The following is a 24,965-nucleotide window of genomic DNA, read 5'->3' as shown; positions in this document are numbered from 1 at the left end:
GAATGGGGACTATACAGACTTGTCTCCGACGATTCAAGTAAATCAGAGGACCAGAGACTCACTCCGTTGGTGGCTGTCCCTGGACAACCTGTCACAAGGGATGACCTTCCGCAGACCAGAGTGGGTCATTGTCGCGACCGACGCCAGTCTGATGGGCTGGGGCGCGGTCTGGGGACCCCTGAAAGCTCAGGGTCTTTGGTCTCGGGAAGAATCTCTTCTACCGATAAATATTCTGGAACTGAGAGCGATATTCAATGCTCTCAAGGCTTGGCCTCAGCTAGCAAAGGCCAAGTTCATACGGTTTCAATCAGACAACATGACGACTGTTGCGTACATCAACCATCAGGGGGGAACAAGGAGTTCCCTGGCGATGGAAGAAGTGACCAAAATCATTCAATGGGCGGAGACTCACTCCTGCCACCTGTCTGCAATCCACATTCCAGGAGTGGAAAATTGGGAAGCGGATTTTCTGAGTCGTCAGACATTACATCCGGGGGAGTGGGAACTCCATCCAGAAATCTTTGCCCAAATTACTCAATTGTGGGGCATTCCAGACATGGATCTGATGGCCTCACGTCAGAACTTCAAGGTTCCTTGCTACGGGTCCAGATCCAGGGATCCCAAGGCGACTCTAGTAGATGCACTAGTAGCACCTTGGACCTTCAAACTAGCTTATGTATTCCCGCCGTTTCCTCTCATCCCCAGGCTGGTAGCCAGGATCAATCAGGAGAGGGCGTCGGTGATCTTGATAGCTCCTGCGTGGCCACGCAGGACTTGGTATGCAGATCTGGTGAATATGTCATCGGCTCCACCATGGAAGCTACCTTTGAGACGAGACCTTCTTGTTCAAGGTCCGTTCGAACATCCGAATCTGGTCTCACTCCAGCTGACTGCTTGGAGATTGAACGCTTGATCTTATCAAAACGAGGGTTCTCAGATTCTGTTATTGATACTCTTGTTCAGGCCAGAAAGCCTGTAACTAGAAAAATTTACCACAAAATATGGAAAAAATATATCTGTTGGTGTGAATCTAAAGGATTCCCTTGGAACAAGGTAAAGATTCCTAAGATTCTATCCTTTCTTCAAGAAGGATTGGAGAAAGGATTATCGGCAAGTTCCTTGAAGGGACAGATTTCTGCCTTGTCTGTGTTACTTCACAAAAAGCTGGCAGCTGTGCCAGATGTTCAAGCCTTTGTTCAGGCTCTGGTTAGAATCAAGCCTGTTTACAAACCTTTGACTCCTCCTTGGAGTCTCAACTTAGTTCTTTCAGTTCTTCAGGGGGTTCCGTTTGAACCCTTGCATTCCGTTGATATTAAGTTATTATCTTGGAAAGTTTTGTTTTTGGTTGCAATTTCTTCTGCTAGAAGAGTTTCAGAATTATCTGCTCTGCAGTGTTCTCCTCCTTATCTGGTTTTCCATGCAGATAAGGTGGTTTTACGTACTAAACCTGGTTTTCTTCCGAAAGTTGTTTCTAACAAAAACATTAACCAGGAGATAGTCGTGCCTTCTTTGTGTCCGAATCCAGTTTCAAAGAAGGAACGTTTGTTGCACAATTTGGATGTTGTTCGCGCTCTAAAATTCTATTTAGATGCTACAAAGGATTTTAGACAAACATCTTCCTTGTTTGTTGTTTATTCTGGTAAAAGGAGAGGTCAAAAAGCAACTTCTACCTCTCTCTCTTTTTGGATTAAAAGCATCATCAGATTGGCTTATGAGACTGCCGGACGGCAGCCTCCTGAAAGAATCACAGCTCATTCCACTAGGGCTGTGGCTTCCACATGGGCCTTCAAGAACGAGGCTTCTGTTGATCAGATATGTAGGGCAGCGACTTGGTCTTCACTGCACACTTTTACCAAATTTTACAAGTTTGATACTTTTGCTTCTTCTGAGGCTATTTTTGGGAGAAAGGTTTTGCAAACCGTGGTGCCTTCCATTTAGGTGACCTGATTTGCTCCCTCCCTTCATCCGTGTCCTAAAGCTTTGGTATTGGTTCCCACAAGTAAGGATGACGCCGTGGACCGGACACACCTATGTTGGAGAAAACAGAATTTATGTTTACCTGATAAATTACTTTCTCCAACGGTGTGTCCGGTCCACGGCCCGCCCTGGTTTTTTAATCAGGTCTGATAATTTATTTTCTTTAACTACAGTCACCACGGTATCATATGGTTTCTCCTATGCAAATATTCCTCCTTTACGTCGGTCGAATGACTGGGGTAGGCGGAGCCTAGGAGGGATCATGTGACCAGCTTTGCTGGGCTCTTTGCCATTTCCTGTTGGGGAAGAGAATATCCCACAAGTAAGGATGACGCCGTGGACCGGACACACCGTTGGAGAAAGTAATTTATCAGGTAAACATAAATTCTGTTTTTCAAAACTAAACAAATAATTTCTATTGCTAATAGGAAATATCTAGAACTACAAAAGGTTATGAGAAATTAAAGGAACAATCTAGACTAAATTAAACATCCGTGATTCAGATAGGGCATGCAATTTTAAACAACTTTCCAATGTACTTTTATCATCAAATTTGCTTTGTTCTCTTGGTGTTCTTTGTTGAAAGCTAAACCTATAGGCTCATATGCTTATGTCTAAGCTCTTGAGGGCCTCCTCTTATCTCTGTGTATTTTTATATTTTTTTCCACAGCTAGACAGCGCTAGTTCATGTGTGCCATATAGATAACATTGTGCTCACTCTTGTGGAGTTATTTAGGAGTCAGCACTGATTGGCTAAAATGTAAGTCTGTCAAAAGAACTGAGATAAGGGGGCAGTCTGCAGAGGGATAGAGATAAGGTAATCAGAGAGGTAAAAAGTGTATTAATATAACTGTTGGTTATGCAAAACTGAGGAATGGGTAATAAAGGGATTATCTATCTTTTTAAACAAAAAACATTCTGGAGTAGACTGTCCCTTTAAGTGGGCTGAAATAAGCATAAGCGCCATAGAATCATGTTTTTGTTTAGCTTTTTCTCAAAATGATGCATGGTGGGAAACTACTGCTATTTTATACCAGTTTCACTCCAAACTAAGGAAATGGCTATACAGAAGTATATTTTGACACTAGATGATTATGATTTACTCATCTCTGTATAACAAAAAGGTTCATGTCTGCCCCACCCTTTATATCTTAGAGAAAAATCCTATTGGCAATGTTGCCTACTCATGGAAAAACAGAATTTATGTTTACCTGATAAATTTCTTTCTCCTACGGTGTATCCGGTCCACGGCTTCATCCTTACTTGTGGGATATTCTCTTCCCCTACAGGAAGTGGCAAAGAGAGCACACAGCAGAGCTGTCCATATAGCTCCCCTCAGGCTCCGCCCCCCCAGTCATTCGACCGACGGTTAGGAGAAAAAGGAGAACCATAAGGTGCAGTGGTGACTGTAGTTTACAAAAAAATAAATTTAAACCTGACCAAAATGCCAGGGCGGGCCGTGGACCGGATACACCGTAGGAGAAAGAAATTTATCAGGTAAACATAAATTCTGTTTTCCCCTACATTGGTGTATCCGGTCCACGGCTTCATCCTTACTTGTGGGAACCAATACTAAAGCTTTAGGACACGGGTGAAGGGAGGGAACAAGTCAGGTAACCTAAACGGAAGGCACCACTGCTTGTAAAACCTTTCTCCCAAAAATAGCCTCCGAAGAAGCAAAAGTAATGAATTTGTAAAATTTGGCAAACGTATGCAGTGAAGACCAAGTCGCTGCCTTACAAATCTGTTCAACAGAAGCCTCATTCTTGGAAGCCCATGTGGAAGCCACAGCTCTAGTAGAGTGAGCTGTAATTCGTTCAGGAGGCTGCCTTCCAGCAGTCTCATAAGCCAACCGGATGATGCTTTTCAGCCAGAAAGACAGAGAGGTCGCAGCCTTTTGACTTCTCCTCTTGCCAGAATAGACAACAAACAAGGACGATGTTTGTCTGAAGTCTTTAGTTGCTTTTAGATAAAACTTTAAAGCACGAACCCCATCAAGATGGTGTAACAGACGTTCCTTGTTAGAAACTGGATTAGGAGACAGAGAAGGAAAAACTATTTCCTGGTTGATATTCTTATTGGAAACCACTTTTGGAAGAAAACCAGGTTTGGTACGTAAAACGACCTTATCTGTATGAAACACCAGATAGGGTGAATTACACTGCAAAGCAGACAATTCAGAAACTCTTCTAGCAGAAGAAATAGCTACAAAAAAACAAAACTTTCCAAGATAGTAACTTAATATCTATGGAATGTAGAGGTTCAAACGGAACCCCTTGAAGAACTGAAAGAACTAAATTTAGACTCCATGGAGGAGCCACAGGTCTGTAGACAGGCTTGATTCTGACTAAAGCCTGTACAAACCCTGAATATCTGGCATGGCTGCCAGACGCTTGTGTAACCAAACAGACAGAGCAGATATCTGTCCCTTAAAAGAACTAACTGACAGACCTTTCTCCAATCCTTCTTGGAGAAAAGATAGTATCCTTGGAATCCTAATCTTACTCCATGAGTAACCCTTGGATTCGCACCAGCAAAGATATTTCCGCCATATCTTATGGTAAATTTTCCTGGTGACAAGCTTTCTAGCCTGGATCAGAGTATCTATAACCGATTCCGAAACCCCACGTTTAGCTAGAATCAAGCGTTCAATCTCCAAGCAGTCAGTTGCAGAGAAACCATGTTTGGATGTTCGAATCGACCTTGAATTAGAAGGTCCTGCCTCAAAGGCAGCTTCCATGGTGGAACCGATGACATATTCACCAGGTCTGCATACCAAGTCCTGCGTGGCCACGCAGGAGCTATTAGAATTACCGAAGCCTTCTCCTGCTTGATCCTGGCTACTAGCCGGGGGAGAAGGGGAAACGGTGGAAAGACATAAGCTAGATTGAACGACCAAGGCGCTACTAAGGTATCTACCAATGTCGCCTTGGGATCCCTGGACCTGGACCCGTAATGTGTAACTTTGAAGTTCTGACGTGACGCCATCAGATCCAGATCTGTAATGCCCCATAGCTGGGTCAGCTGAGCAAAAAAACCTCCGGGTTGAGTTCCCACTCCCCCGGATGGAAAGTCTGAAGACTCAGATAATCCGCTTCCCAGTTGTCCACTCCTGGGATGTGAATTGCTGATAGATGGCAGGAGTGATCCTCTGCCCATTTGATGATCTTGGATACCTCCCTCATCGCCAGGGAACTCTTTGTTCCCCCCTGATGATTGATGTACGCAACAGTCGTCAAGTTGTCCGACTGAAAACTGATGAATTTGGCCTCCGCTAGTTGAGGCCATGCCTGGAACGCATTGAATATCGCTCTCAATTCCAAAATGTTTATCGGGAGAAGAAATTCTTCCCGAGACCATAGACCCTGAACCTTCAGGGACTTCCAGACCGCGCCCCAGCCTAAGAGGCTGGCGTCGGTCGTGAAAATGATCGACTTCGGTCTTTGGAAACTCATTCCCTGAGACAGGTGATCCTGAGACAACCACCAGAGGAGTGAGTCTCTGGTTTGCTGGTCCATATGAATCTGGGGAGAAAAATCTGCATAATCCCCATTTCATTGTTTGAGCATGCACAGTTGCAATGGTCTTAAATGAATTTGAGCAAAAGGAACCACGTCCATTGCCGCAACCATTAGTCCTGTTACCTCCATGCACTGAGCTATGGAGGGTTGAGGAATGGATTGAAGAACTCGACAAGTGTTCAAAAGTTTTAGTTTCCTGACCTCTGTCAGAAAGATTTTCATTTCTACCGAGTCTATTATTGTTCCCAGGAAGGGAACCCTTGTGAACAGGGACAGAGAACTTTTTTCTATGTTCACCTTCCACCCGTGAGACCTTAGAAAGGCTAGAACAATGTCCGTATGAGCCCTTGCTTTGTGAAAAGACGACGCCTGTATTAAATGTCATCTAGTTAAGGTGCTACTGCAATGCCCCTTGGCCTTAGCACCGCTAGAAGAGACCCTAGCACCTTTGTGAAAATTCTCGGAGCAGTGGCCAATCCGAAGGGAAGAGCCACGAACTGGTAATCCGAATGGTTTCCATTTGGAATGATGGAACTCTGAGTAATTGGTGTAGGATCTTTAAATCCAGAATTGGCCTGAAAGTTCCTTCCTTTTTGGGAACTACAAACAGGTTTGAGTAAAATCCCAGTCCTTGTTCTGCTGTTGGAACTGGGTTTATCACTCCCATTTTTAAAAGGTACTCTACGCAATGTAAGAATGCCTGTCTCTCTATCTGGTCTAAAGATAAGCGAGACAAGTGGAACCTTCCCCTTGGAGGAAGGTCCTTGAATTCTAGAAGATACCCCTGAGAGACAATTTCTAGTGCCCAGGGGTCCGGAACATCTCTTGCCCAGGCCTGAGCAAAGAGAGAAAATCTGCCCCCTACTAGATCCGGTCCCGGATCGGGGGCTACTCCTTCATGCTGTCTTGGTAGCAGCAGCAGGTCTTTTGGCCTGTTTACCCTTGTTCCAGCCTTGCAATGGTTTCCATGCTGGTTTGGGCTGGGGTGCATTACCCTCTTGCCTAGTGGCTGTAGAGGTAGAAGCCGGTCCATTCCTGAAATTGCGAAAGGAACGAAAACTAGACTTATTTTTAACTTTGAAAGGTCTATCCTGTGGAAGGGCATGGCCCTTTCCCCCAGTGATATCTGAAATAATTTCTTTCAACTCTGGCCCGAATAGGGTCTTACCTTGAAAGGAATATTAAACAATTTTGTTTTGGACGACACATCCGACGACCACGATTTTAGTCAAAGCGCTCTACGCGCCACTATTGCAAAACCAGAATTTTTTGCCGCTAATTTAGCTAACTGAAAAGTGGCATCTGTAATGAAAGAATTAGCCAACTTCAGGGCGTGAATTCTATCCATGACTTCATCCTAAGAAGTCTCCTTCTGGAGCGAGTTTTCTAATTCCTCAAACCAAAAAGCAGCTGCAGTGGTTACAGGAATAATGCAAGAAATTGGTTGAAGAAGAAAACCTTGTTGAACAAAAATTTTCTTAAATAAACCTTCTAATTTTTTATCCATAGGATCTTTGAAAGCGCCACTGTCTTCTATTGGTATAGTTGTGCGCTTAGCTAGCTTTGAAACTGCCCCCTCTACCTTAGGGACCGTCTGCCACGCGTCCCTTCCGGGGTCAACAATGGGGAACATTTTCTTAAATATAGGAGGGGGAACAAAAGGTACACCTGGTTTCTCCCACTCCTTATTCACTATATCCGCCACCCTCTTAGGTATCGGAAACGCATCAGTGTGTACTGGGACCTCTAAGAATTTATCCATTTTACACAATTTTTCTGGGACCACCAAAGGGTCACAATCATCAAGAGTAGCCAGGACCTCCTTAAGTAGAGCGCGGAGGTGTTCTAGCTTAAATTTAAATGCTATGGTATCAGGCTCTGCCTGCTGAGAAACTTTTCCTGTGTCAGAAGTTTCTCCCTCAGACAAGCCCTCCCTCACCGCCAAGTCAGATTGATGTGAGGGCACTACAGATAAATTATCCTCTGCGTCTACTTGCTCATTTTCTGTATTTAAAACTGAGCAATCACGCTTCCTAGGAAAGCTGGCAGTTTGGATAAAAATGCTGCGATAGAATTATCCATTACTGCTGCTAACTGTTGCATAGTAATCGCAATTGGTGCGCTAGATGTACTGGGCATCGCCTGCGCGGGCATAGCTGGTGTTGACACAGAAGGAGAGGAAAGCAAGCTATTTTCACTACCTTCAGCTAAAGAATCATCTTGGGCTATATTTTTAAGTGTGATTGTACTGTCCTTAAGCTGTTTGGACGCTATGGCACACTTCACACATAAATTTAATGGGGGAACCACCTTGGCCTTTGGACATACAGAACATAGGCTATCTGAAGACTCAGACATGTTTAACAGACTTAAACAGAACTATAATGCAATAAAAATTATTTTTGACAAAAACGTTACTGTCTCTTTAAATAATAAAAAAACACACTTTTTTACTGAAATATGAAAAAACCATGAAATAAACATCCGATTTTAATGAAATTTTCACCACAGAGTCTTAATGCTTTGAAAAGATTGCACACCAATTTTCAGATCAATTAACCCCTTAATGCACATTTTTTTACTGAAACATCAAAAAAAACATGAAATAAACATCCGATTTTAAGGAAATTTTCACCACAGAGTCTTAATGTTTTGAAAAGATTGCACACAAATTTTCAGATCAATTAACCCCTTAATGCCCAAACCGGAGTTAATAACCAGTTAACACACAACAGTACTAGCCACAGATTTCACTGTAGCCTTTTACCTTCATTAGGGATATTTTAGCAGGAAATAAGCCTCCCTGGAGTCTTTTATGATGCCTCTTGACTCCCCACATGAAGCTGCATGGATTGCCTAGGCAAAAACAACTGCACAATTTAGGCCTAAATATTAGGCCTCCTCCCTCTTCATTCTAGAGTGGAGGGGCCTTTCTGACTAGATTTAGGTGTCCAAATAAGTGCCAGGCCAAAATTAAACCCCAAAAGTGTTTTAAAGTCTGAAAAAACACCTTATTTATAGTGAAAAACATGCTAAAAAGCAATCGATTTTAAAGCCCACAATAGTGTCAACCAGCATAGAGCCCTAAATATAAGCCATCATTTTATACAGAGTCTATTAGAAAAAAATGGCTCACCAATCCCAGAGGGAATTTCTGACAGTCTTCTAGCATTACATGGTCTTGTTAGAAAAATGACTGATCATACCTGAAGCAGTTAAGCCTGCAAACTGTTCCCCCCAACTGATGTTCTCTGGTTTAACAGTCCTGCGTGGGAACAGCAATGGATTTTAGTTACTGGTGCTAAAATCATATTCCTCTTAGCAGAAATCTTCATCACTTTCTGCTGTAGAGTAAATAGTACAAACCGGCACTATTTTAAAATAACAAACTCTTGATAGAAGAAATAAAAAACTACAACTAACACCACATACTCTTTACCACCCCCGTGGAGATGCTACTTGTTCAGAGCGGCAAAGAGAATGACTGGGGGGGCGGAGCCTGAGGGGAGCTATATGGACAGCTCTGCTGTGTGCTCTCTTTGCCACTTCCTGTAGGGGAAGAGAATATCCCACAAGTAAGGATGAAGCCGTGGACCGGATACACCAATGTAGGAGAAATGAGTGACACACTAAAAGGTTTATAACACTCTGAACTAGACGATACTTACGAGATGCAGGATTAGATGTGAAGTATCGCATCATTGTGCGCTGCATCGAAGGTACTCTCCAGAGGCAGAAGACGAGTATGTTGGCTCCAATTATACCTAAGAAAAGAAACACAGATAAAAAAACTGAAGTACACAAATCCCAGTGACAGATCTCTTAGTTCTATGGGCCAGATTATCTAAAGCTCTCTGCTCTGGCGAGATGATCTAAGATGTCAGGTGAGAGCTGCACGGTCCCTCAAAGAATTTTGGAAAGAAAAATGTTAAATTTTAGACCTTTAGAGCTCTATGCTGAGCTCTGGATGTGGAAATTTGTTGACAAGCAGAACATTTCACAGATTATTCCATCACTGTATGAAATTAACTTTTTTTTTTTAGACTTCAGCTATGTCTTGTTTTTATGTAAGCATTGCACATATATTATGCTCCCTAGAGAGGCATAAAAACAAGCCTAGGTTTCCTTTAAAATTCTGCAAAATAAAAGCTAGTTTAGTCAATTTGCAAAATTCTAGCAACTTAATGTTTCTCAGTAAAGAGGAAGGCTGATAGAAAGCGAGAGTCATGTGATATTAGTGCAGAGCACAGACTTGCAACACTTCTGAAAAGAAAAGAATATTGTAGAGACCAGGGTTCATCAAACTTTTATTTCCCAAGACTCAGTGCAAAGGTACCACATATCTTCATAACCCTATTTTTATGCTTGGTCTGAACAATTCTAAAGTAATAAACAACAAGATTGTGACTAAAATGTGTGCATAATTTATTCCTGATTGTAGTCAAATTTTAAAGTGTTGTAAAAAGTAATAACACACACTCTCATACAATACAAACTGCACACACATTCTCATACAGCACATACACTGATACAACACAAACACACCACTGTACTAGATTTTAAAAAAAAAGATAGCCTTTTTTTTTTACTCTTCCTGTAAAATACATTTTGTTCAGCATGAAAAACAAAATTTATGCTTTCCAGAAAAATTCCTCTCTTTCCTGGCAAGGAGAGTCCACGACAATATTCCTTACTGTTGGGAAATACAACACCTGGCCACCAGGAGGAGGCAAAGACACCCCAGCCAAAGGCTTAAACACTCCTCCCACTTCCCCATCCCCAGTCATTCTGTCAAGGAAACAAGGAAAAGTAAAAAACATCAGGGTTATAAAAGTGCCAGAAGAATAAGAAAAAAGGGAGCCGCCCAAAAAATTGTAACGGGCAGGGACGAGGATTCTCCCTGCCAGGAAAGAAAGGAATTTATTGGGTAAGCATAAATTTTGTTTTCTTTCCATAAGGCAGGGAGCATCCACAACGATATTCCTTACTGTTGGAAAAACAACACCCAAGCTCAAGAGGACACTGAAGGAATAACGGGAGGGAATAAAGTAAAAGGCAGACCCTAATCTAAGGGCACCACAGCCTGCAAAACCTTGCTCCCGAAAGCTGCTTCAGCCAAAGCAAACACATCAAACTTATAACATTTAGAAAAAGTGTGTTCAGAGGACCAGGAAGCCGCCTTACAAATCTGATCCATAGAGGCTTTGTTCTTAAAAGCCCAAGAAGAAGCAACTGCTCTAGTGGAATAAACCTCTCAAGAAGCTGCTGTCCGGCTTTCTCATAAGCCAAGCAGATGACACTCCTCAAACAGAAAGACAAGGAAGACATAGTGGCCTTCTGCCCCATACGTCTACCCTCATAAACAACAAACAAAGATGAAGATTGTCTGAATTCCTTAGTAGCCTAAAGGTAAAACGTCAAAGCACAAACCACATCCAGATTGTGAAGCAAACGTTCCTTCGCTGAAGGATTGGGACACAAGGAAGGAACAACAATCTCTTGATTGATGTTACGATCTGACACCACCATAGGAAGGAAACCTAAACTAGTACACAAAACCACCTTATCGGAATAAAAAAGTAGGTAAGGTGGGTCACACTGTAAAGCCGAGATCTCAGAGACTCTGCGAGCAGAGGCAATTGCCAATATAAACAAAACTTTCCAAGATAACAGTTTAATGTCAACAGTATGCATGGGCTCAAAAAGAGCCTGCTGCAAAACTCGAAGAACAAAATTTAGACTCCAAGGCGGAGTCACAGATCTGATCCTAGTCAGAGCCTTCACAAAGGACTGCACATCTGGAAGCTCAGTTAATCTTTTGTCCTGCAACACTGACAGGGCCAATATCTGTCCCTTCAGATAACTGGCAGATAGACCCTTTGCCAAGCTATTTTGGAGAAAAGATAAAATTCTGTTAACTTTTACCTTATGCCAAGAAAAACCACGCTCCTCACACCAGTGCAGGTAAGTTTGCCAATCTCCACGCAGTCAGCCTCAGAGAATCTACAGTTTGATGTAGGAAGGAACCCTGAATCAGCAGTTTCCTGCAACAAGGTAACCTCCACCGAGGATAAGAGGACATTCTCACCAGATCCGCGAACCAAGTCCTTCGCGGCCAGGAAGGACCAATTAGGATCACTGATGCTAGCTCCTGCTTGATGCAGGCCACCACACAAGGGAGAAAAGGCAATGGAGGAAAGAGATATGAGTCTGAACCTCCATGGAACTGCCAGAGCGTCTATTTACTCTGCTTGAGGACCCCTCAATCTCAACCCGTACCAGGGTAGTTTGGCATTGAGACGAGAGGCCATAATATTTATCTCTGGCATCCCCCATCTGCTGCAAATCTCTCCAAACACCCGGAATGTAGATCACTGACAGCACACAACTGTGGTCTTCTGCCCATTCCAGAATTGGAGACTCATTGCTAAGGAACTTCTTGTTCCTCCCTGATGGTTGATGTAAGTAACCGTCGTTATATTGTCTGATTGGAATCTGATAAACTGGGACGAACCCAGAAGGGGCAAAGCCTTGAACGCATTGAAGATTGCCCAGAGTTCCGAAATATGGATTGGAAGAGAGGAATCCTCCTGAGTCCATAAACCTTGTGCCTTCCTGGCACCCCAAACTGCTCCCCAGCCTAAAAGGCTGGCGTCCGTAGTCACAATCTCCCAGGACAGTTTCAAGAAGCATGTGCCTCGAGACAGGTGATCTTGACAAAGCCAGCAAGAGAGTGAATCTCTCGACAGGTTGTCCAATACGATCTGTGGTGACAGGTCCAAATGATCGCCATTCCACTGTCTCAACATGCATAGTTGTAAAGGTCTAAGACCGAATCTGGCACAAGGAATAATGTCCATACAAGACACCATGAGTCCAATCACCCCCATGCATTGGGCCACCAAAGGTCTTAAGGGGCCTGGAGGGCAAGGCACGCCGATGTCAGCTTTGTGACGTCTCTGATCTGTTAGATAGATCCTCATGGATACTGAGTCTATAACCGTACCAAGGAAATTCACCCTGGTATTTGGAGTAAAGAAACTCTTTTCCAAGTTTATCTTTCATCCATGAGACCAAAGAAGACTCCGAAGAAATTCTGAGTGTTCCGATGCCAGACAAAAAGATGGTGCCTGTACCAAGATATCGTCCAGATACGGAGCTACTGCAATTTCTTGAGTTCTGGCCACTGCCATAAGAGCACCTAGGACCTTTGTAAATATCCTGGGTGCAGTAGCTAAGCCAAACGGAAGTGTTATGCACTGGAAGTGCTGATTCAGAAAGGCAAACCTGAGGAACTGAAAATGATCCTTGTGGATCGGAACATGCAGGTATGCATCCTTCAGATCAATGGTAGTCATAAATTGTCCATCCTGAACCAGGGGAAGGATCAATCTGATCGTCTCCATCTTGAAGGAGGGGACGCTTAGAAATTTGTTCAGACACTTCAAGTCCAGAATTGGACATTAAGTTCCCTCTTTTTTTGGGAACCATGAAGAGGTTTGAATAGAACCCCAGACCTCTTTCTGATGCAGGTACCGGGACTATTACTCCTAAGGAGGATAGATCCCTTACACAATCTAAAAAGGTTGTTCTCTTCTCTGGTCTTGTAAACAGTCTGGAGATGAGGAATCTGCCCCTGGGCGGATTAGATTTGAATCCTATCCTGTACCCTTGAGATATAACCTCCAGTACCCAAGGGTCCTGAACATCCTGAAACCAAGTGTCTGAGAAAAACGACAGTCTGCCCCCTACTCGATTCGATCCCGGATCTGCGGCCGCCCCTTCATGCAGATTTGTTATCTGCGGCCTTCTTAGTCATCTTAGACTTATTCCAGGACTGAGCAGGCTTCCATATACTGTTGGGTTGCTCAGGCTTGGAGGACGATTGAGTTCTCTGGGACTTGTCCGAACGAACGATAGGGGACTGCCATCCCTTAGTTCTGTTTTTCTTATCTTGCGGAAGGAAAGCACCCTTTCCTCCGGTAACAGTATAAATGATAGAGTCCAGACCTGGACCAAACAAAACTTTCCCCTTGAAAGGTAAGGAAAGGAGTCTGGATTTAAAAACTATATCCACAAGCTAGAACCGCAAAACCTAAAGCCTTTGTGTTCAGACGTATAATCTGCATATACGCATTGCAGATAAAGGAATTGGAAATACTTAGAGCCTTAATACTATCCTGAATATCCTCGAGGGGAGGTTCCACCTCGATAAGCTCTGACAGAGAGTCACACCAGTACGTGGCAGCCCGGCCACAGCCAGTTGAAAAAAAAAAACCTGTGTGTTGGAACATTCTACTCAAAAAAAACTTTCCAACTTCTTGTAAATGGGCTCCCTGAAGGAAGAACTATCTTTCAGAGGGATAGTGGTATGCTTGGCTAGCGTCGAGACGGCATCATCCACCTTAGAGATGGAACCCCACAATTCCAGCTGAGAATAACTTTTTAAAAGTTGACGAAGGAGAAAAATGAGTTTTAACACATTCCCATTCACTACTGATAATATTCCCATGTGAACTGGGACAGGAAATCTTAAATCTAAAGGAGGGCTTCTCAGAAGGAGGGGGGTTTAGTACATGAAGTCTCAGACTCCGAGAGCTCACCCTCTGACGCTACAGAGGTTAATTCATCCTTGGACAACTAAGACATACTGGCTAAATCCGATTGGAAATTAGCTGAATCTAATTCAGTATAACTATGTTTAACCTTTCTCTTACGTTTCCCAGAGATAGGTAAGGCACTCAGGGCCGCAGACACAGCAGATTGTAACTGCGTGGTAAAGTCTGCAGGGAAAAAGCCCCCTCCAGCCGGAGTATTAGGCATGCCGCGGGAAACTGCATGTGAAGCGGTTTGAGGGGATAGGGTAGAAATCTCCAGGACCACAGAATCCTGAGAGGTTGACGGCTCAGAGGGACCAATTATGCTAGGGGGTTAGCATATTAAGCTCCCTTCTTAGACTTTAGAACGGTACCCAGGCAATTAGAACAAAATTGAGCAGGTGAACAAACCACCGCCTCCTCACAATATAAACGGGTATTATTTATAATAGAAGGTGCAGAACCTTCTAACATATTATCAGAGTCCTCCATTTCTGAAAATGGAATCCCACAGTAAGGGAAAAATTTTAACAACAATTCCTCAAGGACTCATTTTTTTTATTCTTAAAAAGGCACCTTTATAACCCCAATGGCTGGGGCACTCACCACCTCCTAGACCCAGACAGTTATAGGACGCTCTACGTAGGATTGCCAGAGTTCCAGCAGTATATTGCAAGGAAAAAAAACTTAATGAGCTGAACCCGATTACGTGGTGTGCAAAAAAGGACCTCCCCTGCTATAAGAAAAAAGCGCACAAAGCTATTAGAAGCTGCGCAACTCACAAAAACTAAAGTGAAACCTGTCTGTTCCATTGACAAAAAGGTAGACAGTCTATTTGAGCCCACACCTTCACAAAGTGCTTCATAGAGAACATAGCAATATATATATATATATATATATATATATATATATATATATATATATATATATATATATATATATATATATATATATATATATATATATATATATATATATATATATATATATATATATATATATATCGCCAAACTGTTCCAATCTAATCTCCGACATCAAAAGAGATATTAACCCTTGATCCTATGGAGGTTAAAAGGACCCTAATAACAGAAGTCCCTGCTAAATAGTAAAATAAAGCGGGCTTAACCTCCAGGATCTATGCTATGGAACAGATACAGCCTCTCAAGTGTGACAGCTTTGCCGCAGAGTTCTGACAGGGACCCGAGTGTGGAAAAGCAAGCAGTGTAACTCGTTAACACCGATTGCTCAGGAGCTATTAGATAGACAGTCTGGATCGCTTCGCAGACAAACTTTTCCTGCATCTCCAGACTAACATTCATGAATACTCTCACTGAGAGGTTTATATGATTACTTAAAGCTCCAGTCCTTTCTTGAAGGGAACATACCCATTTAAGGACTATCCAAATCTTCTGACACATCTCTACCATCCTCCTCTAGTGACGAAAGGCAAAGAATGACTGGGGATGGGGGAGTGGGAGGGACATTTAAGCCTTTGGCTGGGGTGTCTTTGCCTCCTCCTGGTGGTCAGGTGTTGTATTTCCCAACAGTAAGGAATATTGTCAAGGACTCTTCCTGCCTTATGGAAAGAAAGGACTTTTACTGCATTTTTTTAATTTTTTACAATTGTGTAAGCTTGATGAACTCCTACCGCTTCAATTAAATATTTCTGCAGACAAACTATCGCTGCTACTGTACCTAACCTAACCATGACCCAATCCCACAAAAATAAATTGTCTGGCTGACCCTGTTCCACAATAATATCCCACCAACACAAGCAGCCGTTTTTATTTCCCCCACACTGCAGTTATCTCCTCAATACCTAACTACCCCTTTGACAAAGGCCTCTTACTGAAATAAACCCCTTAAACCTAATTATATGTACCACTGGGGAAGGCTTACCAACTCTGGATGCCGCTTCTGTCCTGGTAACTCCAAAGAGTAAATGTTAATCAGTGCTTGTGACTAAGTAAACATGGTGTTGCGAACCATGGTTTGAAGAACCCTGGTGTAGCCAACACTACACTAATTCTCCATACTTCATGATTTAAGAAGTGTTTGGGACTAGAGCCCCAGGAATGGTAAAGTCTGCAATGACATCACATCGAATAAGCCCCAATGCCGTTATGTGAACCAGCAGACCCTGGTGAAGCAAAGCATTGCAGGGGTTGAAAAACAGCACAGACTTCTGAATTAAAGGGACTTTCTAGTCTAATAATAAAATGATTTAACTTGTTAGAGCATTTTATTATTAAATTAATGTTCATTACAAACTGAATGTTTACCCATAAAAAAAGAATAGATAGCTAAAAATTATTGGACAAGAGAACTCCTCTGTCATTCTACTTGGCTTACCAGCTGTTCCCCTTGAATTGTATCCACTTTAAAAAGACATGATTCAGATAAGAGCATACCATTTTAAACAACTTTCCAATTTACTTTTCTCTAATTTTCTTTCTTGGTATCCTTTTTAAAAGCATACCTAGGTAGGCCCAGGAGCTGGCTGCCGATTGGTGACTGCACATATATGCCTCTTGTGATTGGCTTACCAATGCATTCAGCTAGCTCCCAGTAGTGCATTGTTCCTTGAAGAAAGGATTCCAAGAAAATAAAGCAAAATTGGTAAAAGAAGTCAAATGGAATGTTGCTTACAAATGTATGTTCTATCTGAATCATGAAAGAAAAATGTTGCGTTTCATGTCCCTTTACTGTGTTCACAATTATCCATTTTACCTGCTGGAGTATATTAAATTATTTACAAAAAAAAACTTTTACCTTATTTTTTTCATTTGAAATAGCTGATTTTTCCTTTTTCAACCACCTATACCGAATCCTTTTTAAAAGGACCACTTAACATAGTAGGATACCGTAATCCGTAAATGCATAATAAATAGACAATGCAAAAGCTCTTAGCTTGAATTTCAAATAATGAGTAGTAGATTTCTGACAAATATTAAAGTCAGTTCTATTTTCCTTAACACTGTATCATGTGATAGCCATAAGCCAATCACAAAATGCATTGTCATATATTTTGTGAATCTTGCACATGCTCAGTAGGTGCATGTGCCTAAGAAAATGTGCTTATAGAAAGATTGTGCACATTTAGATAATGGAAGTGAATTGGAAAATGGTTTAAAATGGTGTGCTCTAACTGAATAATGAAGTTTAACATGGACTTGAGTGTTCCTATAAAGGGACATTCCAGCCAAAATAGGAATCCACATGGATGCATTTCAGTTTTGAAAGGAAACATTTTTGTATTATACATTTAGTAGCAAAAATACTTCTAATAAAAGCGATTGCTGTTTCAAATGTGTATTTATGTATGCACCGTGCCCCAGCATTTTAAGCACAGCACAGAGAGCCTAATGTACTTGTACCACCTGGTAATGACTCAGTTTGTTAATTCTTGACATGATTCAAACTCCACTGGCATTTTGAGCAGCTGTAGTATTTAAAATGGTGGTGCACTGAGAATATCTAGCTATGCTTCACATGCACGTGCAGAGAAAAATACCAACACTAAAATAGTGATAACCTTTACTAGAAGCATTTTGCCAATGCATGTATAATGCAAATAAGTTTCTATTTAAAGATGTAATTCATCTATGTGCATTTAAATTATGACCGGAATATCCCTTTAACTACTAGTTACATAAAAGCTATATAAACATGAAGGTTTAAAAGATATTACACTACCAGTGGGTTGTGTGACAGAAAGATAATAAAATGTTACATTTCCATTGTTCTAAGTATTGGTCTCTCTGTGTATAGAGAGATAAGATACAGGGGGGAAATTGTGTGTGTGTATATATATATATATATATATATATATATATATATATATACACATACACATACACACACACACATATATACATCCCAGCTGTGTGTCATTTTAAAGTAGCTGGATGGGGGCAGTGTAATATTTTCTAATATTAAATAATTTTTCAGCTATCCAAAGCACACATTAATTGCATTATTTAACATAAAAGTTTTTAATGATAATTTGTGCAAGAACATTTTTAATATTGACTAAAATTTTAGCAGAGTAATCAGTAAAATCAGCTGGGTGGTGCACCGCTAAAAAAATCTTGGGGAGAACAATTAAAGGGATACTGAACCCAAATTTTTTCTTTCACGATTCAGATAAGAGCATGGACTTTTAAGCAACTTTCTAATTTGCTCCTATTATCAAATTTTCTTCATTCTCTTGGTATCTTTATTTGAAATGCAAGAATATAAGTTTAGATGCCGGCCCATTTTTGGTGAACAACCTGGGTTGTCCTTGCTGATTGGTGGATAAATTCATCCACCAATAAAAAAGTGATTTCCAGAGTACTGAACCAAAAAAAAACAAAAAACGCTTAGATGCCTTTTTTTCAAATAAAGATAGCAAGAGAATGAATAAAAATTGATAATAGGAGTAAATTAGAAAGTTGCTTAAAATTGCATGCTCTATCTGAATCCCGAAAGAAAAACTTTGGGTTCAGTATCCCTTTAAGCTAATGAGGTCTATGCTCCCTGGAAGCTAGCCCATTTGCTTTCAATTAGAGCTATTTCATATATTAAAATATATACATTAAGGGGAAAACAATATTAAGTAAACTGTCCCTTTAATAAAATGACTACTAAATTAGAATATATTATTAGACTATAATGTCCTTTTAAAATAACAGTTCTGTGGTTGCTTATGTGTGCCTAGAGCACTATCTGCCAGCTGTTTATCAAGAGCACTAGATAGCAGCACTATTTCCTGCCACGTAGTTCTCCAGATACTTACCTAGGTATATCTTCAACAAAGAATACCATGTGAGCAAAGCAGATTTGATCATAGAAATAAATTGGAAACCTTTTTTAAAATTATATGCAGACACCTCTGCCCTCATTCTTGGGGTTTTTATCCTCCCTGATGACAATACCATTGCCCCCCCCCCTTTCAAAAAACAACGTATGCAGCTCACTTCCTCTCCCGGTCTGTCACAATGGACTGACTCTCAGAGTCACAAATTTGGACATTCCCTTGATTTGATATTCAGCTATCAATGCGCTCCTTCAAACTTCACAAATTCCCCTTTTCCTCTTCCTGACCATTATCTCCTCACTTGTAACATCACAGCACTTCCTACAACTCTCCTTCCACCTAACCCTCGCACCAAACTACATAGAAGCAATAAGTCACTAGATCAGCAACATCTCTCAAACCTCTGCTCTCTTTCATCTCCTTTTCCTGCCCTGATCAATCTATCGGTCCTTGATAATTTGGCAATTTGCCATAACAAGAAAGCCACACACTCATCCTCAGTCCTGGCATTCTCCTCTGACATGCCGACTATGCAGAGGTTACAGCACTGCTGAGCGTCATTGGAGAAAATCTCGCTGTTCAGCTGACTTTTTCACTATAAGTTCATCTTGAACTCTTATTATTCTGCCCTTAAAGTGAAGGTAAACTTTAGTGAATGAAAGCCCGTTTTTTAAAAATACTATTAAAAACAGGAGTACTTTCATTCATCAAAGTTTGCAAAGCAGCCGTTTTGTTAAAAAAAAAAAAATCTTTTTTTCTTTTCACTGCTACTGCAGCTTCCCCAACATAGAGATCCTCTATTCACACGTCAGCAATGACTAATCCTGCTTCCTCCAATCACAGCTTTCCCCCCAGGGTAGTCATTGCCTGAGGCCATGCTGTGATTGGAGGAAGCCGGATTAGCCATTGCTGACGTGTGAATAGAGGATCTCTAGGTGGGGGAAGCTGCTGTAGCAGTGAAAAGAAAAAAAGGTAATTTTTTTTAACAAAACGGCTGCTTTGTAAACTTTGATGAATGAAAGTGCCCCTGTTTTTTTTTTTTTTTTTTAATTCTTTTATTGAGATAATTCCAAAATATACATAGAAAAGCATTAGAAAAACTGTTAGATTAACATCACGTGTTACAATGGATAATTATTTGTTACAATTAGACAAGTAGGTTTATAACAATAGGACTCGAGGTTGATTAATATTACTGGATTAGGCCACAGGTACCAATCAGCCGACACTCAAAAATAAAAGTATACAATGGATATGTTTGTGATGAAAATGAACATTACGGGGATGTCTATGACCTCCTTCTGACTGTCATGAGGTGGCCCTGTGTTGTGGGAGTGTTTAGAGTCTAAGTGTAGGGATATTGCATACGGGAGCGCAGTTTTATAGTAGGTTGATAGGGTTCGGCAAGGGAATGGGATGTTATTGGCTATTTATATATTCTTCCCATAGAAATGTTATGTTATGGAATTCTTCTACCCGTCTGGTGCTGGTGTAATGGTATTTCTCCAGCTGGAGATAGTGTGTCACCCTGGACCTCCAGACCGCGGGGGATGGCAGGTCTGATTTTTTCCAGTTAAGCGGGATTAGTCTTTTAGCAGAGTTGATCATAATTGTAAGAAGTGTTCGTTTTAGTTTGCATGGAATTTTGGGGAATTTGTTGAATAGAAAAACCCATGGGGTAAACGGAAGTGGCGCACCCATAGCTTTTTCAATCTCGAGTCTAAGGGAGCACCAGAAGGATGATGCTGTCGGGCATGTCCACCAGATATATGCAAAAGTGGCTGGTTCTCCGCAGTTCCTCCAGCACATGGCGGTCATGTTGGGGAATAGGTGATGCAATCGAACTGGAGTGTAGTACCACCTGCTTAGCAGTTTGATATTCATTTCCAGCATTGAAATGGATGATGAAGCTTTTGTCATCTGGTGAGAGATGATATTCCAGTCTGGCGGGTCCAGGGCGACCCCTAAGTCTTTTTTTCCATTTAGCTACGTATGTAGGGGGTGCCGAGTGGGACACACACGACGGTATTTTATATGTTAATGATAGAATTCCTCTCTGTGGGTGGGGATGAAAGCAAATTGCTTCGAAATGAGAGAGTTGCCTTTTAAATTGGTGTCTGGGGGTGTGTGTTGTTAGGTAGTGTTTCAGTTGTGTATAAGTGTACCAATTTCGGAAGTTAGCCCCGAGGGTATTACATAATGTCTGTTGTGGTTGGATTTCGCCTTTATTATAAAGAAGGTGGTGTGGGAAAGAGCTTTGTAGGAAAGGAGTGTTTTGGGATATGTCAGGAGTTCTGTTCAAGAATGGAAGTGGTGTATTCTTGCTAGCTGGAGTCAGAGGGGAGTATGTGGTGGAGACTGTGGGGTGTTTCTGAAGTATTTTGTCCCATTGTCTAAAGGTTTCATGTACTAGCCTGGGGGTGGTGTGAAATAGTTTACGTTGGGCGTTTGGGATCCAGCAATTCCCGCATAGATAGTGGCAGTCTGAGAGTGATTGCTCTAACTGTACCCATTCCTTATTCATGTTGTGTTTGCTCCAGTCAGCAATTCGCGTTAGGAAAACTGCCTGTCTATAGCGTAGTAGATTTGGGGCTCCGATCCCTCCCAACTCCCTCGGGCGGTATAGGGTGGAAGTAGCGATGCGAGGTCTTTTATGCGACCATATGAAACAGTTTATTTGCTTTTGTAGGGAAAATAATAGGCGGTCGGGGAGGGGAACTGGGAGAGTTTGTAAATAGTACAAGATTTTGGGCAGGATAGTCATTTTGATCGCGTTGATTTTTCCTAGCCAGGAGAGGGGCTTGCATTTCCATGAGTTGAGGGTCGTTTGGGTTGTTGAGTTAAGGGTGTTATAGTTTAGGGAGACTATGGTTTCTATAGATGGTGAGACAAATACCCCCAAGTATTTTATGGCTTTAGGTTGTATGCGAAAGTGATAGTTTTGTTGTATTTTCTCTATTATATTGGGGCGTAGGTGTATGGCCAATAGTTCGGATTTTGAGATATTGATTTTAAAGTTGGAGTATGATCCGTACACTTGAAGTGTTCGTAACAAGGGGGGTAGTGATGCTTCGGGGTCTTTTAGCGTTAAGAAGATATCATCCGCATAAAGGGTTATTTTATATGTAATGGATCCGATCTCCATTCCAAGAATGGTGGTATTTTGTCTGATGTGGGAGGCAAACACCTCCATCGCCAGTATGAATAAAAGCGGGGAAAGCGGGCAGCCCTGTCGTGTTCCATTGTTAATGTTAAAAGGGGGGGAGATAGAGTCGTTTAATTTGATTTTGGCTTGTGGGTTATTATAAAGTGCAAATATTTTTCCTATAATTTGTTGAGGGAAGCCGAATGCGTGCAAAGTTTGTTTCAGAAAAGACCAGTCTAGCCTATCAAAGGCCTTTTCTGCATCCATGGCCAAGAATGCTGATGGAATCTTCTGGGTGGTAGCATATTCCATAAGGTCTAATATTTTGGTGGTATTATCCCTAGCCTCTCTAGAGGGTGTGAAGCCTGCTTGATTGATATGTATGATTGAGGGTAAGATTAAGTTTATTCTGGTGGCTATAATTTTCGCGAACAGTTTTACATCAAAATTCAGAAGGGAAATGGGGCGGAAATTCATAGGTGTGTCTGGGGGTTTGCCTGGTTTCGGAAGCACAACCACCTGTGCCTCTAGCATTGTAGATGGGAAGGGGTTATTGTCTGCTACTTCATTGAAAATCATAGTAAGATAGGGTGTAAGTGTATCTGAAAAGGTTTTATAATATTTGGCCGTAAAGCCATCTGGCCCTGGGCTTTTCCCGTTTTTAAGTGACTTAATAGCTGTTTGGACTTCTTGAGGGGTTATTGGGTTGTTGAGTAGAGTTTTTTGATCATCTGTCAGTGTGGGTATCGGGAATTTTGTAATATACTCATTGAGTTTGTCTGAATGATCTACTGTAGGATTTTCGTTTTGAAGATTATACAACGACGTGTAGTATGTATGGAAGGCCTATAGGATATCAGGGGTTGTCTGAAATGGGTTCCCTTTAGGGTTTTGTATTTCATAAATATGGGATTTGAGTCTCTTTTTTTTTTTAACGCTCTGGCCAAAAGTTTGCCTGATCTGTTATTTTCTAAATAGAACAAGCTATTAGTTTTTTTGCGTTGAAGCTGGTATTCTATATCCAAGAAGTTATCTAATTCTGTTCTAGTGGTCTGAAGTTCGGTTAAAATATCAGTACTTTCTGGGGATCTTTTATGTGCGACTTGCTGTTAAGTCCTGATAAAGCCTACGATGGGTCTGTGTGTGGTGGGCTTTGATCTTGATCAGCTCTCCACGGAGTACACATTTATGTGCCTCCCAAATTGCGAAGTTATTTTCTATCGACCGGGAGTTGATGGTAAAGTATTCTTCTATATACTTAGTAAGTTTAAGAACTAAGTCTGGGTGGTCTAAAAGGCTATCATCTAATTTCCATTGGTACGGGGTGAGAGGGGTGTTAGGCCAGGTGAATTTGAGCTGAACAGACGAATGGTCAGACCAAAAAGTTGGCATTATCTCACACTTGTTTATGTGGGAAAGACCGCTTTGATTAGTAAGGATATAATCTAGCCTACTGTAGGATTTGTTGGGATGGGAAAAGAAGGTGTAGTCTCTTTTCTCTCTGTGTAAGAATCTCCAAGTGTCATAAAGCTTCATGTCTCTCATTCCCCGCCAGATGGTGTTGGAAAGTTTTCTGGGGATTTGTATGTTTACGTTGGTGCTATCGATTGTGGGCTGCAGCGGTACATTGAAATCTCCAGATAAGAAGATCGGGCCTTTAGCCAAATCCACTATTCTAGTAAACAGAGTGCGGAAGAAGGGGAGTTGATGGGTATTGGGAGCGTATATATTTATGAGAGTTATGGGTCTTCCATATAATAGACCTGTCAGGCCCAGGTAACGGCCTTCTCTGTCTGATATCTTTTGGATAATGGTAAATGGGACAGATTTGTGTATCAAGATGCTCACCCCATTTTTCTTATGCGGGCCTGTACTATGGAAGTGCGTGGTGAAATGCCTCCCAAAGTATTTTGGTATGTGGTGTGATTTAAAATGCGTTTCTTGAAGAAAGAGGATGTCTATGTGTCTTTTTGATAGATCGGATAAGGCCTTGGATCTCTTAATTGGCGAGTTAAAGCCTTTAACGTTTTGAGTCAGTAGGGTCAGTTGAGACGTTGTGTTAGAGGTCATTGTTAATGATGTGGGGTTGTATACTGCTGTGGTGTGATTGAGTGTTGAGGTGTGTATTGGTATAAGTCTCGAGAATGAGAAAGATGATTTTGAACATTGCAACAAGTAGTGGAATTGCATTAAACTGGATGCATGTCAAGTAACAATATATCCAACTAGACAAAACACACAGAAAAAACATTTCAAACAGAATTAACAGAAAAAAAAGGCTCTCTGCCTAACATAGGTAATTTCTGAGAGCACTCGTGTGGGGGGAGAAAGTGCCCCTGTTTTTAATAGTATTTTTAAAAAACGGGCTTTCATTCACCAAAGTTTACCTTCACTTTAAAGGGAAACTAAAGCTAATTTTTTTTTTCATGATTCAGATAGGTCATGCAATTTTAAGCAACTTTCTAATTTACTCCTATTATTGATTTCTCTTCATTCTCTTGGTATCTTTATTTGAAAAAGCAGGAATGTAAGCTTAAGAACCAGATAATTTTTGGTTTAGCACCTGGGTAGCACTTGCTGATTGGTGTCTAAATGTAGCCACCAATTAGCTAGCGCTACCCAGGACCTGAACCAAAAATGGTCCGGCTCCTAACTTTACATTTCTGCTTTTTAAATAAAGATAGCAAGAGAACGAAGAAAAAACAATAATAGGAGTAAATTAGAAAGTTGCTTAAAATTGCATGACCTATCTGAATCATGAAAGAAAAAATGTGGGTTTAGTTTCCCTTTAACCTCTCCAAGCAAGACTACTTCTCTACTCTCTCCAAACCCAAAACGTCTTTTCTCCACTTTCAATACCCTTCTCTGCCCACCTCCTACTACAACTTCTCTCTCTGCTCAAGATTTTGCCAGCCACTTCAACA

The 24,965-nt window shown here is 41.4% G+C and overlaps 1 protein-coding gene across 3 annotated transcripts in view; it reads right to left on the bottom strand.

The window, feature by feature from the left end:
* Nucleotides 1–24,965, bottom strand: part of PARL (presenilin associated rhomboid like) — a 92,211-nt gene that overhangs the window by 56,134 nt on the left and 11,112 nt on the right. For all 3 annotated transcript variants that reach the window (XM_053706868.1, XM_053706867.1, XM_053706869.1), the window contains exon 6: nucleotides 9,167–9,262. In XM_053706868.1, the coding sequence (XP_053562843.1) occupies nucleotides 9,167–9,262 (96 nt within the window). The remainder of the gene's footprint in view (nucleotides 1–9,166; nucleotides 9,263–24,965) is intronic.

Source organism: Bombina bombina, chromosome 3 (genome assembly GCF_027579735.1).
Source record: "Bombina bombina isolate aBomBom1 chromosome 3, aBomBom1.pri, whole genome shotgun sequence".
NCBI classification, from domain to species: domain Eukaryota; kingdom Metazoa; phylum Chordata; class Amphibia; order Anura; family Bombinatoridae; genus Bombina; species Bombina bombina.
The sequence above is the reverse complement of the archived record's forward strand: the minus strand, read 5'-3'. Positions and strand labels throughout refer to the sequence as shown.